This window comes from Ovis canadensis, chromosome 1 (assembly GCF_042477335.2).
Source record: "Ovis canadensis isolate MfBH-ARS-UI-01 breed Bighorn chromosome 1, ARS-UI_OviCan_v2, whole genome shotgun sequence".
Taxonomy (NCBI): Eukaryota; Metazoa; Chordata; class Mammalia; order Artiodactyla; family Bovidae; genus Ovis; species Ovis canadensis.
In genome coordinates this window covers 218,784,530-218,802,315 of record NC_091245.1, presented here as the reverse complement: position 1 = coordinate 218,802,315, position 17,786 = coordinate 218,784,530, and the positions used below count along the sequence as shown (strand labels likewise).

The 17,786-nt window shown below is 42.4% G+C and overlaps 1 protein-coding gene across 12 annotated transcripts in view; it reads right to left on the bottom strand.

Moving 5' to 3' along the window:
* Positions 1-16,014, bottom strand: part of PLD1 (phospholipase D1) — a 284,818-nt gene extending 268,804 nt beyond the window's left edge. For 9 of the 12 annotated variants that reach the window (XR_011250438.1, XR_011250449.1, XM_069560117.1 and 6 more), the window contains exon 1: positions 15,113-16,014. Coding sequence is in view for 7 of the 12 variants with exons in the window: in XM_069560117.1 (XP_069416218.1) it covers positions 15,113-15,423 (311 nt within the window). In the remaining 5 variants the exon portion in view is untranslated. The remainder of the gene's footprint in view (positions 1-15,112) is intronic. The other 3 variants (XM_069560196.1, XM_069560148.1, XM_069560165.1) reach the window with 2 other exon arrangements.
* Between the last annotated feature and the right edge of the window lie 1,772 nt (positions 16,015-17,786).

The window sequence follows — 17,786 nt, the reverse complement described above, 5'->3', positions numbered from 1 at the left end:
CCTAGACAGCATATTAAAAAGCAGAGACATTACCTGCCGACAAAGGTCCATATAGTCAAAGCTATGGTTTTCCCAGTAGTCTTGTATGGATGTGAGTGTTGGACCATAAAGAAGGCTTAGCACCAAAGAATTGAAGCTTTTGAACTGAGGTGTTAGAGGAGACTCCTGAGAATCCCTTGGACTGCAAGGAGATCAAACCAGTCCATCTTTAAGGAAATCAATCCTGAATTGGAAGGATTGATGCTGAAGTTGAGGCTCCAATACTTTAGCCACCTGATGCAAAGAGCCAGCTCACTGGAAAAGACCCTGATGCTGGGAAACATTGAAGGCAGGAGGAGAAGGGGACAACAGAGGTTGAGATGGCTGGATGGCATCACTGAGTCAAAGGACCTAAGTTTGAGCAAACTCAGAGAGATGGTGAATGACAGGGAAGCCTAGTGTGCTGCAGTACATGCGATCGCAAAGAGAGTCGGACAGGGCTGAACAACTAAACAACAGCCCACAACTTCAATTAAAAAGAAAAAAAAAAAAGAATTGGCCCGTAACTAAAAGCACTCCCTAAAGCATATCTGTGTGTGTGAACTGGCACAGAAACAAGAACACCAAAAAATGCTGGATTGTAGAACAAAAGTTCCTAATGAAATACAAGAGAAAATCAAAAATATTGAGAAGTAAAGGGAATGAAATAGTTTTAGGATCATTCCCTCTATTTCAAGCCAGTCCAATAAGCATGTTGGGATCTGCTATATGTTAGACTTTTAGGTGCTTTAAAATGAGGGGAAATTTATATATAAATGATATTTATATTTACATACTAAGATCATGGCATCCGGTCCCATCACTTCATGGCCAACAGATGGCAAAACAATGGAAACAGTGACACACTTTATTTTCTTGGGCTACAAAATCACTACAGATGGTGACTGCAGCCATGAAATTAAAAGATGCTTGTTCCTTGGAAGAAAAGCTAGGACAAGCTTAGATAGCATATTAAAAAGTAGAGACATGACTTTGCCAACAAAAGTCTGTATAGTCAAAGCTATGGTTTTTCCAGTAGTCACGTTTGGATGTGAGAGTTGGACTATAAAGAAGGTTAAGTGCTGAAGAATTGATGCTTTTGAACTATGGTGTTGGAGAAAACTCTTTGAGAGTCCAGTGGACTACAAGGAGATCAAATCAGGCAATCCTAAGTTAGGAAATCAACCCTGAATATTCACTGAAAGGGTTGATGCTGAAGCTGAAGCTCCAATACTTTGGCCACCTTATGCAAAGAGCCAACACACTGGAAAAGACCCTGTTGCTGAAAAAGATTGAAGGCAGGAGGAGAAGGGCACAACAGAGGATGAGATGGCATCACTGATTCAAAGGACGTGACTTTTAGCAAACTCTGGGAGATAGTAAAGGGCAGGGAAGCTAGCATGCTTCAGTCCACATGGTTGCAAAAAGTCAGACTTGACTGAGCTACTGAAAAACAAAACAAGAGTTTAATTATGTGGTTTAGTAGAGAAAAAACCTGCACATAGGAGATTGGTTGTGGGAAACAGAAAGCAGGGAGGACTGCCATGGGGATTTCTGTAACAAATTCACCGTTGAATGAGAACAATGCATTGAGTAGCATCTAATTAAGAAAAATCTGAAGAAAATAAAAAAAGACAAAATTGTTCCTAAATTCCTATACTTCCTAAGGAGTTTTAGGAAGAGCTGACTATAAATATCCATATACATGATGGACATTTATTTCAGCAATAATTGAAAGTAGTGAGTGTAAACTCAGTACACAATTGGGGAAAGAAATGCCTTTGACCTCTATCATCCTCCCAAACACATAAATATTTATATCTTAATTTCACTCCTGCAAAAAATAATGAAAAAAAAAACCATGATCAAATCCTAACTGGTAATTTGCCTTTTATTGCTCCAAATAATAAATGCATAAATAGGGTATTTAAAGGAAAAAGAGGAAAGATAAATATATATATAATGTTATATATAATAACATAACGTATATATAACTATATATATGAACAATAGTTTTCTAACATTTTAAAACAATAGAATGTTTTTGTTTGAATAAAATCTTTAAAAAGCCAAATATAAGTAAATAACATGGTACTGGGTTATAATCCACATTTTAAACAAATACCATGAGTCCACACTGAGATAAATAAATAATTGAATAAATAAATAAGTGGGGATGAAAAGATACATCTTCCATACAGAAGAATTTCAAATCATTTATGCAGCTACTTGTCCCTTCCCTAAGAGGTGGAACATAACTCCCTATCTCAATAGTATGGGCTGTGCAGAGCGACTTCCTTCCAAAGAGTACAGTATTGGGTAGGGAATGGGGGAGCAACTCCATAGCGAAGAAACCTTCCAAACACTCCCTTGCAAGGTGATTAAAGTGAACACCAGTAGCAGTAAGTCATGATGACGGTGTGTACCCTTGACACAATGTGATGAGACCACCTTTGTGGTCTTCCTCTCCAATGTAATCATGAGAAAAACATCATAGACATTCTAATTGAGGGACAGTCTACAAGAAACCTTTGGACTTCCCTGGAGGCTCAGCAGTAAAGAATCTGCCTGCAAGGCAGAAGACCCAGATTCAATCCCTAGATTGGGAAGAGCCCCTGGAGAACGAAATGGTGACCCACTCCAGTATTCTTGCTGGGGCGATCCCATGGACAGAGGAGACTGGCAGGCTACAGAGGAGGCTACCATCCATGGGGTCACAAAAGCGTTACACACGAGTTAGCGACTAAACAACCACCACTGCAAGATACCTATGGGATACCTAACCAGTAACCCTTTAAACATCAAAGTCATAAAAAACATGGAAAGTCTGAGTAAATATCATAGCCCAAAGGAACCTAAGGAGACATGACAACTAAATGTAACATGGTATCCTGGATGGGGTCCTGGAGCAGAAAAAGGACATTAGAGAAAACTGAGGAAATCTGAATAAAGTATGGACTTTAATAACAATACATTAGTATTGATTCATTAATTATAACAGAAGTGCCACCCCAATATAAGATGTTAATAAGAGACGAAACCATAGTTTACCCATGTATACCATCCTCAAAATGGCTAGCCACTCCAGTATTCTTGGGCTTCCCTAGTTAACCATCTGGCTCAGATGGTTAAGAATCTTCCTGCAAAACAGGAGACCTGGGTTCAAACCCTGGGTCAGAAAGATCCCCTGAAGAAGGGAATGGAAACCCACTCCAGTATTCTTGCCTGGAGAATTCCATGGACAGAAGAGCCTGGTGAGATACAGTCATAGGCTCACAAAGAGTCAAACACTGGGCAACCAACACTTTCACTTTTTCACTTCTCCATCCTCAAAACTTTTCTGTGAATCTGAAACACAAAGTTTACTTTTTAAAAAATAAATATATAAAATCATGCTTTTTTCAAATGAGATACTTTTATGGAAAGCAAAGTTTAGAGAAGTTCAGAGCTTTGCTCTCTGCATCTCTTACCCTAGCTGCTGCTCCAAACCTAGAGCAGACTGAAATCACTATCATGAAAAACTGGGATGTGTTGTAACAAAACACCAGCCCACTGTAGGCAGCCTAGCAGCACTGTGCTGCACAACTCAGTCCAGCCTTTAACTGACTGTATTAGACCACAAACTCTGTGCCAGTGGAACCACATCTTGCTGCTCAAGCACATGCTGAGCACTCTGTTGGCATCAAAAGACCACTGACGAACTTACCAGCACCAGTAGGAGCAGCAAACACAAGGTGATGGCTTTCACCACCAGCCCTACTGGCCTTCCTTGGCCACAGATCTGTAAAATTTACTTCCTCATTAGTCAACTCTGTTCCCTGTGACATCAGATAGGACAAACCTCTCCAGCATGTCCTTCTGGACTCCTGAGTTTTACAGAGTGATGTATAGCCCTCTTACCCCATCACCCCACCCAACACCACCCCAATTGAACTCAAAGAGGGAGGAAAACAGGAATTTCCCCAAATCTATCAGGTTTATTTTACACTACTTTCATGTTTAATTGATCCATTTTATCACAGATTAATCACCCACAGGACAAACAGCTACAGCTGAATCAACCCTTACAAGCTCTCTGCAAATAAAAGGAAACATTCATATACAGGGCTACAGATTTTGTTTCCCATCGATTTAGAGTGGCCCTTGTTCCAAATGGCAGTAATATCTCAGCAATGCATCACTGTCCTAAACGTAACATCTGTGGAATCGGGAAAGAGTGATAACAAGAACTGATGAATCACCTGGGAACCCAGGGTTCACACTAACATCACATACTCACACAGTAGTTCAGAGAGGCATTTTACAATTAGTGAGCACCTACTACATGCCAGGCAAATGCCAGCTCTCATGGAGCTTATGTTCATGTGTAGAAAACTCAGTATTCAAGACGTGAAGAAAAACTCATAGTGATCAGTGCTGGGGTGAAAATCACCCACAGGAATAGCTAGGACAGTGAGGCTATGAGCAAGGTAATGCAGACTAGGCAGGGAGGCAGATTTGATGGTCAGGGAAAGACTTTTCAGAGAGGTGATATTTGAACCTTTCGTCATTGACCCAAATGTCAAAAAGACGCACACCACGCAGACTCAGAAGAAGGGTGTTTCTGGCAGAGGGAACAGCACAATGCAAAGCCCTGAAGTGGAACCAGGTTGGTACGTTCCAGAAACAGAACCCCCCCGACCAGCCCCAGAGACGGGCAACTGTAGTTCAGAAAGATGAAAACTGAGGCTAACGTGGGAATAAACCTAGCACAGCTGACTCCCCTGCTAGTCTCCACGTACCATGCAGAGCTGTATCCTTAGGTGAGGATCTAGGCCCCAACAGATCTGAGCTCAGGGAGTCAGGCCCTTATCTGAGAAACAGGTTCATGGGGCCAAGAGGCAGACTCTGAAAGTTGTCTCACAGGAAGAGAATTTGAGGCCAAACATAAAAGTCAAGACTCTCCGGCAATGTGGCCAGGGTCCAGTAGCCCAAATGACTTGACACTACACTGGGCACATGGAGCCCCCAGGGCTGGGCAGCAAGTGCCCACAGGGGCCAAGCAGGTACATGGGAGGATCATCAGAATCCCAAAGGAACTCACACTATACTGCACTGAGTCACCCCCACTCCAAGAAACCCAATTTAGTAGGTACATGACAGAACCTGGGACTCTGAATTTAATCAAGCTCCCAGGTGATTTTGTTTAGCCAGACCTTAGAATGGCTAACTGGGAGTGAGGAGAGGGCAAGCTTGCCCTGAACGGGAAAGCTGAATCTGAAGACTCTTATCTCTACAGACAAATAGAATCAAGGATTAAAGTGAATGCAGTTAAGGGAAAATGCACTTGGTATAACTATATGTCCACTCATAATTTATAAAAGTAATAGAAAAGAAAAAGCGAAGTAAAATTTTATAGTCTAATAAAGATTAACTTAAAAATGTATAGCTAATATCATTTAAGGAGAAGTTGAAGGTTTTCTCCTAGGAATAGGAAGAAAGATTGTCTGCTATTACCGATCACACATGCGTGAGTGCTAAGTCACTTCAGTTGAGTTGAACTCTTTGCGACCCCATGGACTGTAGCCCGCCAGGCTCCTCTGTCCATGGGATTCTCAAGACAAGAATACTGGAGTGGGTTACCATGCCCTCCTCCAGGGACTTTCCTGACTGTATTCAACACCATGATAGATGTCATACTTAATGCAATTAAACAAAAAAAAGAAAGAAAGAAAGAAAGAAATCTTATACAAGTTGGGAAGAAAAAATATAAAGTGGATGCAGCTGAGATAAAGAAAAAAGTATGAAACCAAAATTATACTAGCTAATAGGAAAAGATAGTTAAGAACACTGCACAACTTGGAGTACTTCTTTACCTCCAACTACATCTCCAACTCAAGACACTACTTTTGTTTTCAATATAATGCATTTAACATAAGTTTAAAACCTAAACTTAGGCAATCTGTTGTTTCATAATGGCATGTTTAACAACTGGCTCATGAAATTCCTGAAAATTTAAAACCAGCTCTCAGCATGTCAGTTCCAGTGCACCACTGGCAAAAGCTTCTGGAAAAAAAAAAAACAGTCCACTGCCTTTCCTCTCCTTTCCCTCTTCAGGCCTTCGTCTTCTCTTCCCTCCAACAGCCGTACAGCAGTGCTTTCACGTCTGCTCCAAGGAGCCCCACAGTTCCAGCTGCTAAGGGGCAGCTGCCTGTGCCAGGATGTGGGCAGGGAGGGAGGACACAGCTGGTTCACTGGCCCCATCTAGGAATCCTCAAGGACGGCTGTGCTTAGGGTGTTCTACATACTGGGATTTCAGAGAAGTGTTCATTTAGAAAAGCAGTTCTTAGGGGCAGGGCAGGGGACAGTAACAACATTTTTTTCCTTCAAGTGTGAAAACGGCTGGTGTCGGTTACTGACACACAGTCTACACTTCCATCCATGAATCATGCAGATATGTGTCACCCACACCCCTAGAAAGCTGGCGAAGCCTGTGACGCCCTCTCGCCATTTAACATGGAGGCAAGGAACGTGATGGGAGGCATGTTATTCCAACACAGCGCGAACTAGTTCACTCTTCCCTTCAGAGCACACCCTATTGTTAATTCTAAATATACTTTAAAAATATACCTCCATACATACACTCGTCGGAAAAGAAAGACAAATCACGCTTCTCCTACTATAAATAAATGCCACCCTGTGTGTGCACATGCAGACAGTGTGTCTGATCCTTTCTGACCCCATGGACTGCAGCCCAGCAGGCTCCTCTGTCCACGGGATTTTCCAGCAAGAATACTGGAGTGGGTTGCTATTTCCTTCTCCAAGGGATCTTCCCCACCCAGGGATCGAGAGATGTCTCTTGCATCTCCTGCTTTTGGCAGGTGGATTCTTTACCACTGTGCCACTGGTCTCCTGCATTGCAGGCGGATTCTTTACCAGCTGAGCCACCAGGGAAGCCACTGCACCACCTGCGAAGCCCAAATGCCATCCTATGTTTGTAAATTAAGAAAAAATCAAATTTTCTACCTAATGTCAAAACATATACCGAAAAGCATGATTATCAAAGGCATATAGCCCATTATCCCTAGTTGTAACTAGCTCTGTTGCCTGAAGCTTTCCTATTGCTTCTCATCACTGGGGTCTCACGGAATGCCATACTTACTCAAGAATTCCTCTCAGGAAAAATTCATTTCCCCCTGGTCCATATTCCCATAAGGCCCCACCTCCATGTCTCCTCCAACAGTGATTTGCTTGGCTATTTAGGGATGTCACTCCTGCTAGACCTGGGATGGAGTGGGGAGAGCTTTTCGAAAGACGGCAACTAACATTTATTGTGTCATTTCTATGTTCCAGTTGTTATTTAGTTGCTAAGCTGGGTCCAACCCTTTTACAATCCCACGGACTATAGCCCGCCAGGCTCTTCTGTCCGTGGGATGCTCCAGGTAAGAATACTGGAGTGAGTTGCCATTTCCTTCTCCAGGGGATCTTCCCGACCCAGGGACTGAACCTGCATCTCTGCACTGGCAGGCAGATTCTTTACCACCGAGGCACCAGGAAATCCCAGGCTCTAAGCTAAATGCTTTACAGGCATCATTTCCTGCAGTCCCCACAATCCTATGAGATAGGTATGATTTTTATCCCCATTCTACAGATAGGGAAACCAAGGTATAGGGGACTTTTAAGTTATTTGTCTCAGGCCACATGGTGCTCGAGTCCTCAGGCTCCTAGGACAAGGACTGTGGTCATTACTCCTGGTGAGGAACTTGTGGGGCTCAACTGTGCCTTACTGTTATTTACCTTACTCGCTTTACAAGACCTGGTTTGATTCATCACTGCCCCATCACCCTACATTTCCAGACAAGACAGTGGCAGATTGGGGTTGGGACCGGGGTTAGGGTAAAAAAAATCTTTGCTCCATGTTCCTAGCTTTGAAATATTTAGCATCTACAAAATTCTATCAGGTGATTCTTTTTTTCCTTAAGATAATATGATTTTGGAACCCACACCTCAATCCTCTGCTACCTCCCCAATCTCCTTATTTCAAAGGACTCTTTCATCAGAATTCAGGTAGAAAATAATGCAGGAAAAGACCAATGAAATGAGTAAACTGGCTGCAAATTCAAAATGCCACAGACTGTCCACTGCACTTCTACAAGTTTATTTCTGAAAGTTAAGTGGCACAGCAGAACAAATCAATAAGTAAAACATTCATTATAATAATCTTTTCTGGAAATATTTACATATTTTGAATAAAATGAATCACACCGATTCAGCTCACATCTAATTGTACACGACAATGAGCAGCGGAGACGCAAAAGTGAAAAAAAACAGTCAGTGACCTCTCATGGGGAAGACAAGCGATAAAATAATTGAAAACCCAGTGATTCTAATATCATGCTATATGTAAAACCATTCATAAAAAAGAGTGTAAACAAAAATAGACTAGGTTAGTATGAAGATTCCAAGCAGGGGCTAAGAGTTACCTGGTATCTCTTTGTCCACATGCTTTATTGATTAGCAATGATTTTAAGCAACAATAAGATCACTTCAAGATAAAGACTTGAATGTAAGACCTGAAACCATAAAGCTCCTAGAAGAAAACATAGGCAGTATGCACTTTGACAGTGGTCTTAGCGATATCTTTCTGGATTTGTCTCCTCAGGCAAGGGAAACAAAAGTAAAAATGAACAAGTGGGACTAAATCAGACTAAAAAGTTTCTGAACAGCAAAGGAAACTATCAACAAAATGAAAAGACAACCTACCAAATGGGAGAAGATATTTACAAACCATATATTCAATAAAGGGTTGACATCTAAAATATAAAAAGAACTCATATAACAACAAAAAAACAAACAACCCAATTTAAAAATGGGCAGAGGAGATGAATAAACATTTTTCCAAGAAGACATACAGATGGCTAATGGGCACATGAAGAAATGTTCAACATCACTAATTATTATGGAAATCCAAATCAAAACCACAATGAGGTATCACCACATGCCTGTTACAAAGGCTATGATCAAAAAGGCAAGAAATAACAAGCTGGCAAGGAAGTGGAGAAAGGGGAAGCTTCATACACTGTTGATGGGACTGTAAATGGCTGCAGCCATTTTGGGAAATAGTGTGGAGATCCCTCAAAAAATTAAGTCTAGAACTACTGTATGATCCAGCTGTCCTGTTTCTGCATAGTTAGCCAAATAATAAAAAACACTAATTAAAAAAGATATATGCACCTCTATGTTCATTACAGCATTATTTATAATGGATATGGAGACAACTTAAGTGCCCATGAATGAATGAATGGATAAAGAAGATGTGGAATCCTCAGATTAAAAATTAATTATTAGATGTGTGAACGTGGCTAATTGCTTCTCTGAGGCCTAGCATTCTAAACTGTAAATGGGAGCATCAGTAATGTTGTTTGGCTTGCAAATGAGGTCATGTGTGGGAAGACAATGTAAAGGCGCATGGCATTCCTAGACATGAACATTAACTGGTGGACGGTTTAACCTCTCATGCTACGTTACTGATCCAAATGGAGAAGGCCTGTGGAGGCCCAGGAATACTGAAGCTCCATGAGGATGTCTGGTGACTTTAACTTTAGTGAACACTAACAAGTTGGAAAATACATTTTTAAATATGCCTTTTAAACGTTGCTAAAGAGTGGATTTAAACAACTTTGTAAAATAAATGACTGTTTAAAAAAAAGACGTGATAATTACAATGGAATATTACTCAGCCAAGAAAAAGGTGAAATCCAGCCTTTTGAACAGTATAACTGGACCTTGAGGATATTATGTTAAGTGAAAACAAATACTATATGATTTCACTCATTTGTTAAAACACAAACTAAAAAGAAAAAAAAAATTAAACAAACCAAACACACAGATACAGAGAACAAAGTAGTGAGTTGCTAGAGTGAAAGGGTTGGGGGGTGGGAGGGATGGTGGGGAGGATGAAATGGATAAGGGGGATCAAATATATGGAGATAGATGTAACTAAAAATTTTGGTGGCTGTAGTGTATACAGGGGCTTCCCAGGTGGCACTAGTGGTAAAGAACCTGCCTGGCAAAGCAGGAGACGTAAGAAATGTGGGTTGGATCCCTGGGTTGGGAAGATCCCCTGAAGGAGGGCATGACAACCCACTCCAGTACTATTGCCTGGAGAATCCCATGGACAGAGGAACCTGGCAGGCTACAGGCCATAGGGTCACAAAGAGTCAGACACGACTGAAGGGACTTAGCACAGCAGAGCGCAGCACAGTGTATCCAGAAGTAGAAATGGAATGCTGTACACATGAAACTTACATAATGTTATAAATCAATGTTAACTCAATAGAAAAACCATAAATAAATAATCACTTTAAGATAAACCAAAGAAAAGATAATTTTCATCTACACTTGACATTTCAAAGGGATTGTTACGCAGAATCACACGGAAGCTCAAGCTTGTGTAAAGAACTGACCAAACTTTCAGCACCCTGTCTTCCCCTGTGCTGGTTCCCCTCCGCACTGGCTTCTCCCTCCCACTCCACCACCTGCTTTTTCCCATGTTTATTCCTTATTCTCCTTCATCCAAATTCACTTACTGTCTGCAAGAGCCTACTTTGGAAAAAAAAAAAATCACTGTTGAATACTGAACTTTGATTTTCCTGTCCTTAATATAAAGTTTGTCAATTTATGCCCTTAGAAGTCTCTCCCTCTCTCAACAAAAGAGCCGACCAGACAGAGTTATTTTTATTTCCCTGTTGCTCTTGGCTGATTTTCTTTTGTGCGTCAGAGGCTTTCAAAAGGTTCCCAACTCCAGATCCAAAAAGTGCAAAAAATGATTGAGTACAGAATAAAATATTCCTCTCATCCAGAGGGGAACTTGAGGGCACAGGCTGGGGAAGGAATTGGCGTTCTGGAGCCCTACAGCAAGACTTTCCATGGCCTACGGTCAGCCACAAGCTTCTGTTCTGTCCACCTGGGATAAAACCCAGGCCTTCATTTGGCAGATTAGCTCTGGGATGGTCATGCTTCTGCTGCTGCTGCTGCTAAGTCGCTTTAGTCATGTCCAACTCTGTGCGACCCCATAGACGGCAGCCCACCAGGCTCCCCCTTCCCTGGGATTCTCCAGGCAAGAGCACTGGAGTGGGTTGCCATTTCTTTCTCCAATGCATGAAAGTGAAAAGTGAAACTGAAGTCGCTCAGTCATGTCTGACTCTTCGCGACCCCATGGACTGCAGCCTATCAGGCTCCTCCATCCATGGGATTTTCCAGGCAAGAGTACTGGTCATATGATTATTAAAATACAGAAGTATTTCCTCCCTGATTGGCAAATACTGCCTCCCTATACACACATCCTGGCCTCCAAGACTCTTTCAGGATCCCTGTCCAAAACTCCTCACAATCAAGAGGCAAGAAGACCAGCAGCAGAGACTCTCTAGGACCCTGTCTCAGTGCTCACAGAGCCTGACAAAACCACATTCCACTTTAATTTCTGCTAGTGAAAAATGTGTGCGTGTGTATGTGCGTGTGAAAGTTGCTCAGTCATGTCCCACTCTTTGCGACCCCATGGACTATAGCCCACAAGGCTCCTCTGTCCATGGGATTTCCCAGGCAAGAATACTGGAGAGGGTTGCCATTTCATTCTCCAGATGAAAAATAAAGGAATTGAATGGGTTGTCTGAGCTGCACTTCGATTGCAATTATGCCAAGTTATTATTCCCTAAGGATAAGGACAAGACAGCAATATAACAATATGAAAAAAATTGTTAGGAGGGTGGAATCTCTGGCTATATTTTTCTGATGAGACAGCAGTGCCAAAACCCTGCGTTCAAGATGCCTGCAATGGAATCCCAGCTCTGCCATAGGCTAGCTTGCTGTACCTCCAATGACTCATCTATAAAAGGGGCTGGTAGGACTATTATATACCTACTTCACAGGGTTATCTTGAGAATAAAATGTGCTCATGTGTGTAAAATGCTTAGAATAGTGTCTGGTGCACAGAAAGTACCTTTAAGTGTTGACTGAATACACAAATCATTTTGTATTTTGTCACAGAATGTTTGTTCAATAAATTAAAAAATTAAGCAAGTTTCACAACACAAAAGAAACAAAAAAGCAGCTGTGACACTATGAAACGCCTACTATATACTTTCATTTAAAAACCCAGCATTAAAACATCTGGGATACAGATTTTACACTGGCCTGTGAATTTAGGGAAATACATTGGAAGGCATTTCCACTACAGCATGAGACAGGATTTGTACCATCCCTTTTCTAATCAGAAATGTCACAGGCTTATGAGACATTTAGGGTATGAGTTTCTCATTTTAACCCTGCAAAAACATTTATCCACACCCTGGTGGGAGAATACATTTTATTTTGTGGTGCTAAGACTTAAAGAATTAAAAACATCAAACCAGGTCCTGCACAGCTACAGCTTCTCTTATGTACACAGTGACTCAAACTAAGAGTTTAAAGGGTCACATCTTATGTACTGGGTCCTCTGGGTCCATCAATGTTTAGTAAACATCTAGAGTGGAAAGGAAACTGCTACACCTAGGAGCTAGCTCAATCAAAACTCCTTTTAGTTAAAAGGGTGCACAACCTGAGCTCGAGCATAATTTGGAAACATGCTACAGAGCTGCTAAGGAGACAAAGGAATTTCATCTGTTAGAGATTAAGGAGAGAAAACTACCAACAACAACTCTAGGGAATTCCCTGGCCATCCAGTGGTTAGGACTCCGCACTCTCACTGCTCAGGACACGGGTTTAGTCCCTTGTCTGGGAACTAAGACTCTGAAAGCCACTGGCACATCCAGAAAACAAACAAACAGAAAAACTCTCTGGTGGGCTGCAGTCCATGGGGTCGCGAAGAGTCTTACACGACCGAGCGACTTCAGTTTCACTTTTCACTTTTATGCATTGGAGAAGGAAATGGCAACCCACTCCAGTGCCCTTGCCTGGAGAATCCCAGGGATGGGGGAGCCTGGTGGGCTGCCGTCTATGGGGTCGCACAGAGTTGAACATGACTGAAGTGACTTAGCAGCAGCAGCAGCAACAGCAGCAGCAAGCTTATCCTCTGGGTTTCCCAGGTGGTAAAAAAAACCCGCCTGCCAATGCAAGAGACTTAAGAGATGAGGTTCAATCCCTGGGTCAGGAAGATCCCCTGGAGGAGAGCCAGGCAACCCACTCAAGTATTCTTGCCTGGAGAATCCCATGGACAGAGGAGCCTGACGGGCTATAGCCAATAGGGTTGCAAAGAGTTGGACACGACTGAAGCAACCTAGCGCAGGAGTTTATCCTCACAGAGTAAAGTATTAGGGCTTTCCTGATGGGGATAAAATTTACTAAACACAGTCTGGTTATACCTTTTCAACTTTCTTCTTTAAAAGTGAATTTCTCTAAAAATATGAGAAGGAACTCAGACTTTGCTTAGTGAGAAAACTAAAGCTTGTATTGTAGTCATTCGCATTGAAATGTTATTAAAACTAAAAAAATAAAGAGTTGTGGAGGGATAGTTGTGATGGGAGCACAATAATATGAAAGTACTTAATGCCACTGAATTACATACTAAAAAATGGTTAAAATGAAAAATTTTATGTTATGTATATCAACACAACAAAAATAAAATAACATGGAAAACCCTATAAGAGTTAAAGGTAAATGAATTTTGTAACAAATCATTTTTAATTAAGAAATGCACATTTAGTAATCGGACAACTTCCAAGGAGCAGGATCCCCCACTGCCTAGTTGTAAGCGAATCAACAAGCCTAAATACAGCACTTCTAGGCGTGGTTCCCAAATACTCTAACATCAGGTACAAACATGTTAAAGACACACCTTTCTCAAAGCCTTAACTACTCACACTTTTCATATGGATTGTGAGTTATACTAGATCCTGAGAAGACAAGCAGGGAGCTCAGACAATTAGTGAAAAGATCCTAAAACAACATTTAAAGGCTGTGTACAAATTCAAGCTAAAAGACTGTGCCCTATTCACTTGTATGTTATCATAAAACAATGCTGAAAGAAAATCTTATTCAAAGAGGCAGTGTGTAATTGTGGAGTCTGTTAATAGTTCAAACTATAGATTAATTTTCATTCTTTAGACTTTCATTGCGCCACCTTTAGTTAGCCATTTAACATAGCACCGAGGTCTGGGGATACCTGGCCTCCCTGAAGCCCTGAGAAAGCACTCAAAGGGCGGTCTAAACTGAAACCGGTAGGCCTGGCAAGTAAAGTAAGGGAACTCCTCATTTCGGGGAAAAACTTAGGGATAATCAAACGCATAAACGGTTGTGGTCCTTAAGAACCTACTTGCCTTTAGTACTTTACAAAGACAGTAAAGATGGCAATAATCCGAAACTAGAAGGAGCAAATACAGGCATGGTGATAGTTCTGAAGGGCCTCACACAATCCTATCCTAGGCTTGAAGCTCCACTTTCTTGGATCTGAGACCTAAGTCCCACATACCTGAAGCTGGAGCCCCTTTATACACACCCAGGTCCTTGCGCCCTTATCCCTGCCCCGCCCCGGCGTCATCACTTCGTGGGCGCCACAGCTGGCAGCTGTGTAGTCACACGCCCAGGACGGTGCATCTGGAGGGCTGGGCGCTCAGCCTCGGGACACAGCACTTCCTGGTTGCTTTGGGATACTGTTCCTACCGCCACCGCCATCTCGGTCATCCCACAGCACAAGCGGACCCCAGGGCCGCGAGATGACCTAGAGTCACCGGACACACTTGTACTGGGGGCCCCGCGGCGAGCTAGACGGATACACCTGCAGAAGACGCCCTCAACTTCGGCCTGGAGCCAGCGCGGCTCTGCAGTCCAGAGCCACCTGCCCCGGCAAAAGTGCGCGCCCAAGTTGACGGCGTCGACTCTGCAGGAATCCGGGCCGAAGGCATGCACTGGAGGCCCCCGAATGCTGCCAAGGAGGCCGGTCCCGCGAGGCCGCAGGGAGCTGGTGCCCGTCGCCGACGCCGCTGCCAAGGCTGCGTCCAAGTTGGGCGGGGAAGGGCCCGCTGCCGGCGGCCGTCGGGAGGAGGGACGGAAAGCGAGCGCGGCGGAAACCCGCTCCCGCAGGAGCTGTGCGCGCCCCCGGCGGCGGCCGCGCGGCTCCTACCTGTGGCGTGAGGGCGGCCTCAGGAACCTGCGCGGTGGCGGCGGATTCTCGGGGCTCCCGCGCAGCTGGCACCGCTGGAGGCAGGGGAGCAGGGAAAGAGGCCGGGCCAGAGTGGGGACCGCGCCGTCGCCCGGAACTCCGCGCCGGGATTCGCGCTGGCCCAGCAGGGGTGGGGCGAGGCGGTGCCCGGCGAGGCAAGTCTCCGCGCAGGCTGGACGCCCCCGCCGGGTAGGAGGTCTCCGGCCTCTAAACCTCTTTGCTGGTCCGTGTTTCTGACTCTTTTCTCCCAAAGTTTCATAATTCAACCGCATCAATCTAGGGTATGTTCACTAGCATTACTACTACTACTATTATTATTATTATATCGGGCACTCTTGAGCCGCCAAGTGTGCAGGCACGGTTGTAGGAGCTTTGCCTACATAATCTTAGTCTCGTCTACTGCAGTTGGTAGCCACAAACGGTGAATTTTACAACTAGGGAACAGGAACCAAAAAGTGATACAACTTGTCAGAGGTGACACAAGAACTGGGATCTTTGTTGACGTCATCTATAAGCCGTCTTCCAACTCCTTGGCTTCATGTGTTATCAAGCAAGGAAAGTGAGACTCTGAAGTAACCAGAGTCTTAAGGTCACCCAATCGAGAACGCAGAAGACGGGAATTTGTGTCTTGATGTCTTTGAAGTTCAAACTTCAGAAATCTTCGTATAAAATAATAAATCAGGAGTAAAGCATGGAAAATTCCATTCCACCCATTGTTGTTCAGTTGCTCAGTCATGTCTGACCCTTTGCGGCCCCATGGGCTGGAGCACGCCAGACTTCCCTGTCCTTCACCATCTCCCATGAAACTGTCCAAATACAGCAGTTTTGATGTCCACTTGGAATAAAGTCTTAAGAAAAAAAAAAAAAAACCAGTTGTCATGTGACTTGACTAGCAGTCATTTGGGAATATAAGCTTTGAGTATAGGCCACCCTATCCTCATTACACAATGCTGCCTTCTGCCAAAGCCAAAGGAAGCTATCGCCTTCATGGACCCCAGACTCTTAACAACGATGGCCTCTTTAAAGTTCAAGGTGGATATTGCAAGGCTGAGACTGAGTTACATAATGTCTTACTGCACACATGGAACCACATGAAATGAAAAATATAATATTCCAGTCCAAAGTGAAATTATTGTCTGGATCTCTGTTTTTCCTGTAACCTATAGTTGCTTAGCTCCCCCTGGACTACGTTCTTGCCTCTTGAGCACATCTTTTCCTAATGATAGAAGAGTCACTCAGCCTTCATTCTTTCCTTGTTGACGGAAATGATTGATGTCTTTTGAATCCAATGATACTGACAGATTTTTACAGTTACACACATGGTCCTCTGAGCATACAGAGGAGTTTGGCAAGTGTAAGACAAGCATGTTATTGAACAAATGAATACCCTTTCCTCCCCTTTTCTCAAGTTTTATTAGTCACAAATGATTTGATAAGTATTATACACACAAGTAATGCACTCTTACAAGCTTGTCCTTAGAAGTTATAACAAACACTTTTAATTGAGAAGTGGCAGGCTATAAAATTTACAAGTGTTATCATTAAAACATTTGGCAATAGGTTTTTCTATTAACTATAATTAGAAATAAAATTAAGTGCCCTCACTGTAATTGAATTTCTGCTTCCCTGAGCTAGAGGAATAAAATAGAAAAAGGCCATATGTTGTTTAGAGATAAGCTATGGACTGTCAAAGATAAGTTTTATATATAGTATGATTCTGCATGTGATTATTCTGTTGCCCTGAGAGATTTAGTGATTGTTGGTTGCTGTTTTTCCAAATTTTGCATATCTTCAGAGATGTCAAGAAAAAAATGACTAAGGAATCCTCATATATATCCATCTGGATACATATTTGACATTTTAATCAGACACGTGGTATTCTAAATACTCTTCGAAGTTTATCTTTTCTTCTCAGTATAAAAGCAATATATGCCCATTTTGTAATTTTTACATTTATATTTTACAAAAATATAAAGTTTTGGAGACTGCAGAATTTTTTAAAGTTACTCCCTTTTGCACACACACCCATTATCAACATTTTGTTATATTTTCTTTTTGTTTATTTTCCGTAAAGATTTGTTACAAAATTAACACCTTATTGTACAATTTAGAATCTTATTTTTCTCACAGAATATTTATAAATTGAGTAATTTTTTACCACTCCTAAGTTTTTTAAAAAAATATTTAGTGGTGAAGAATATTCTAGTTATTTACTTATCTATGCATCTATTGATGGCTTTTGTTTTTTCCTGTGTGATACTATTGCTGTTCTTGCTATTTGCATTAATACTCTTAATAGAAACATTATATATATATAATTTATAGAATAAGTAAAATTTACATACTAGTGTGCTTCCCTAGATTTTCTCTTATGGTGTATTTTATATGTACACTGCAATCCAGGTCATCTAGGTCATTTTGGGATGCCCAGTGTCCATCATCTTTTCTGATGATTCCATTTCATTATGATTATAGTGTATAGTTTCAGCAAGAGGGCAATATGAGGCAGTGATCTCCAAGGCAAAAGGCAGATCCTTCCTCTCTCTTCCCACCACACTTTATTTACCCTGCAGGCCAGATGCACTGAATCCCAAGGAATGACGGAGTAGAGAGTGTCTGGGGCTGGGCTTGCTGA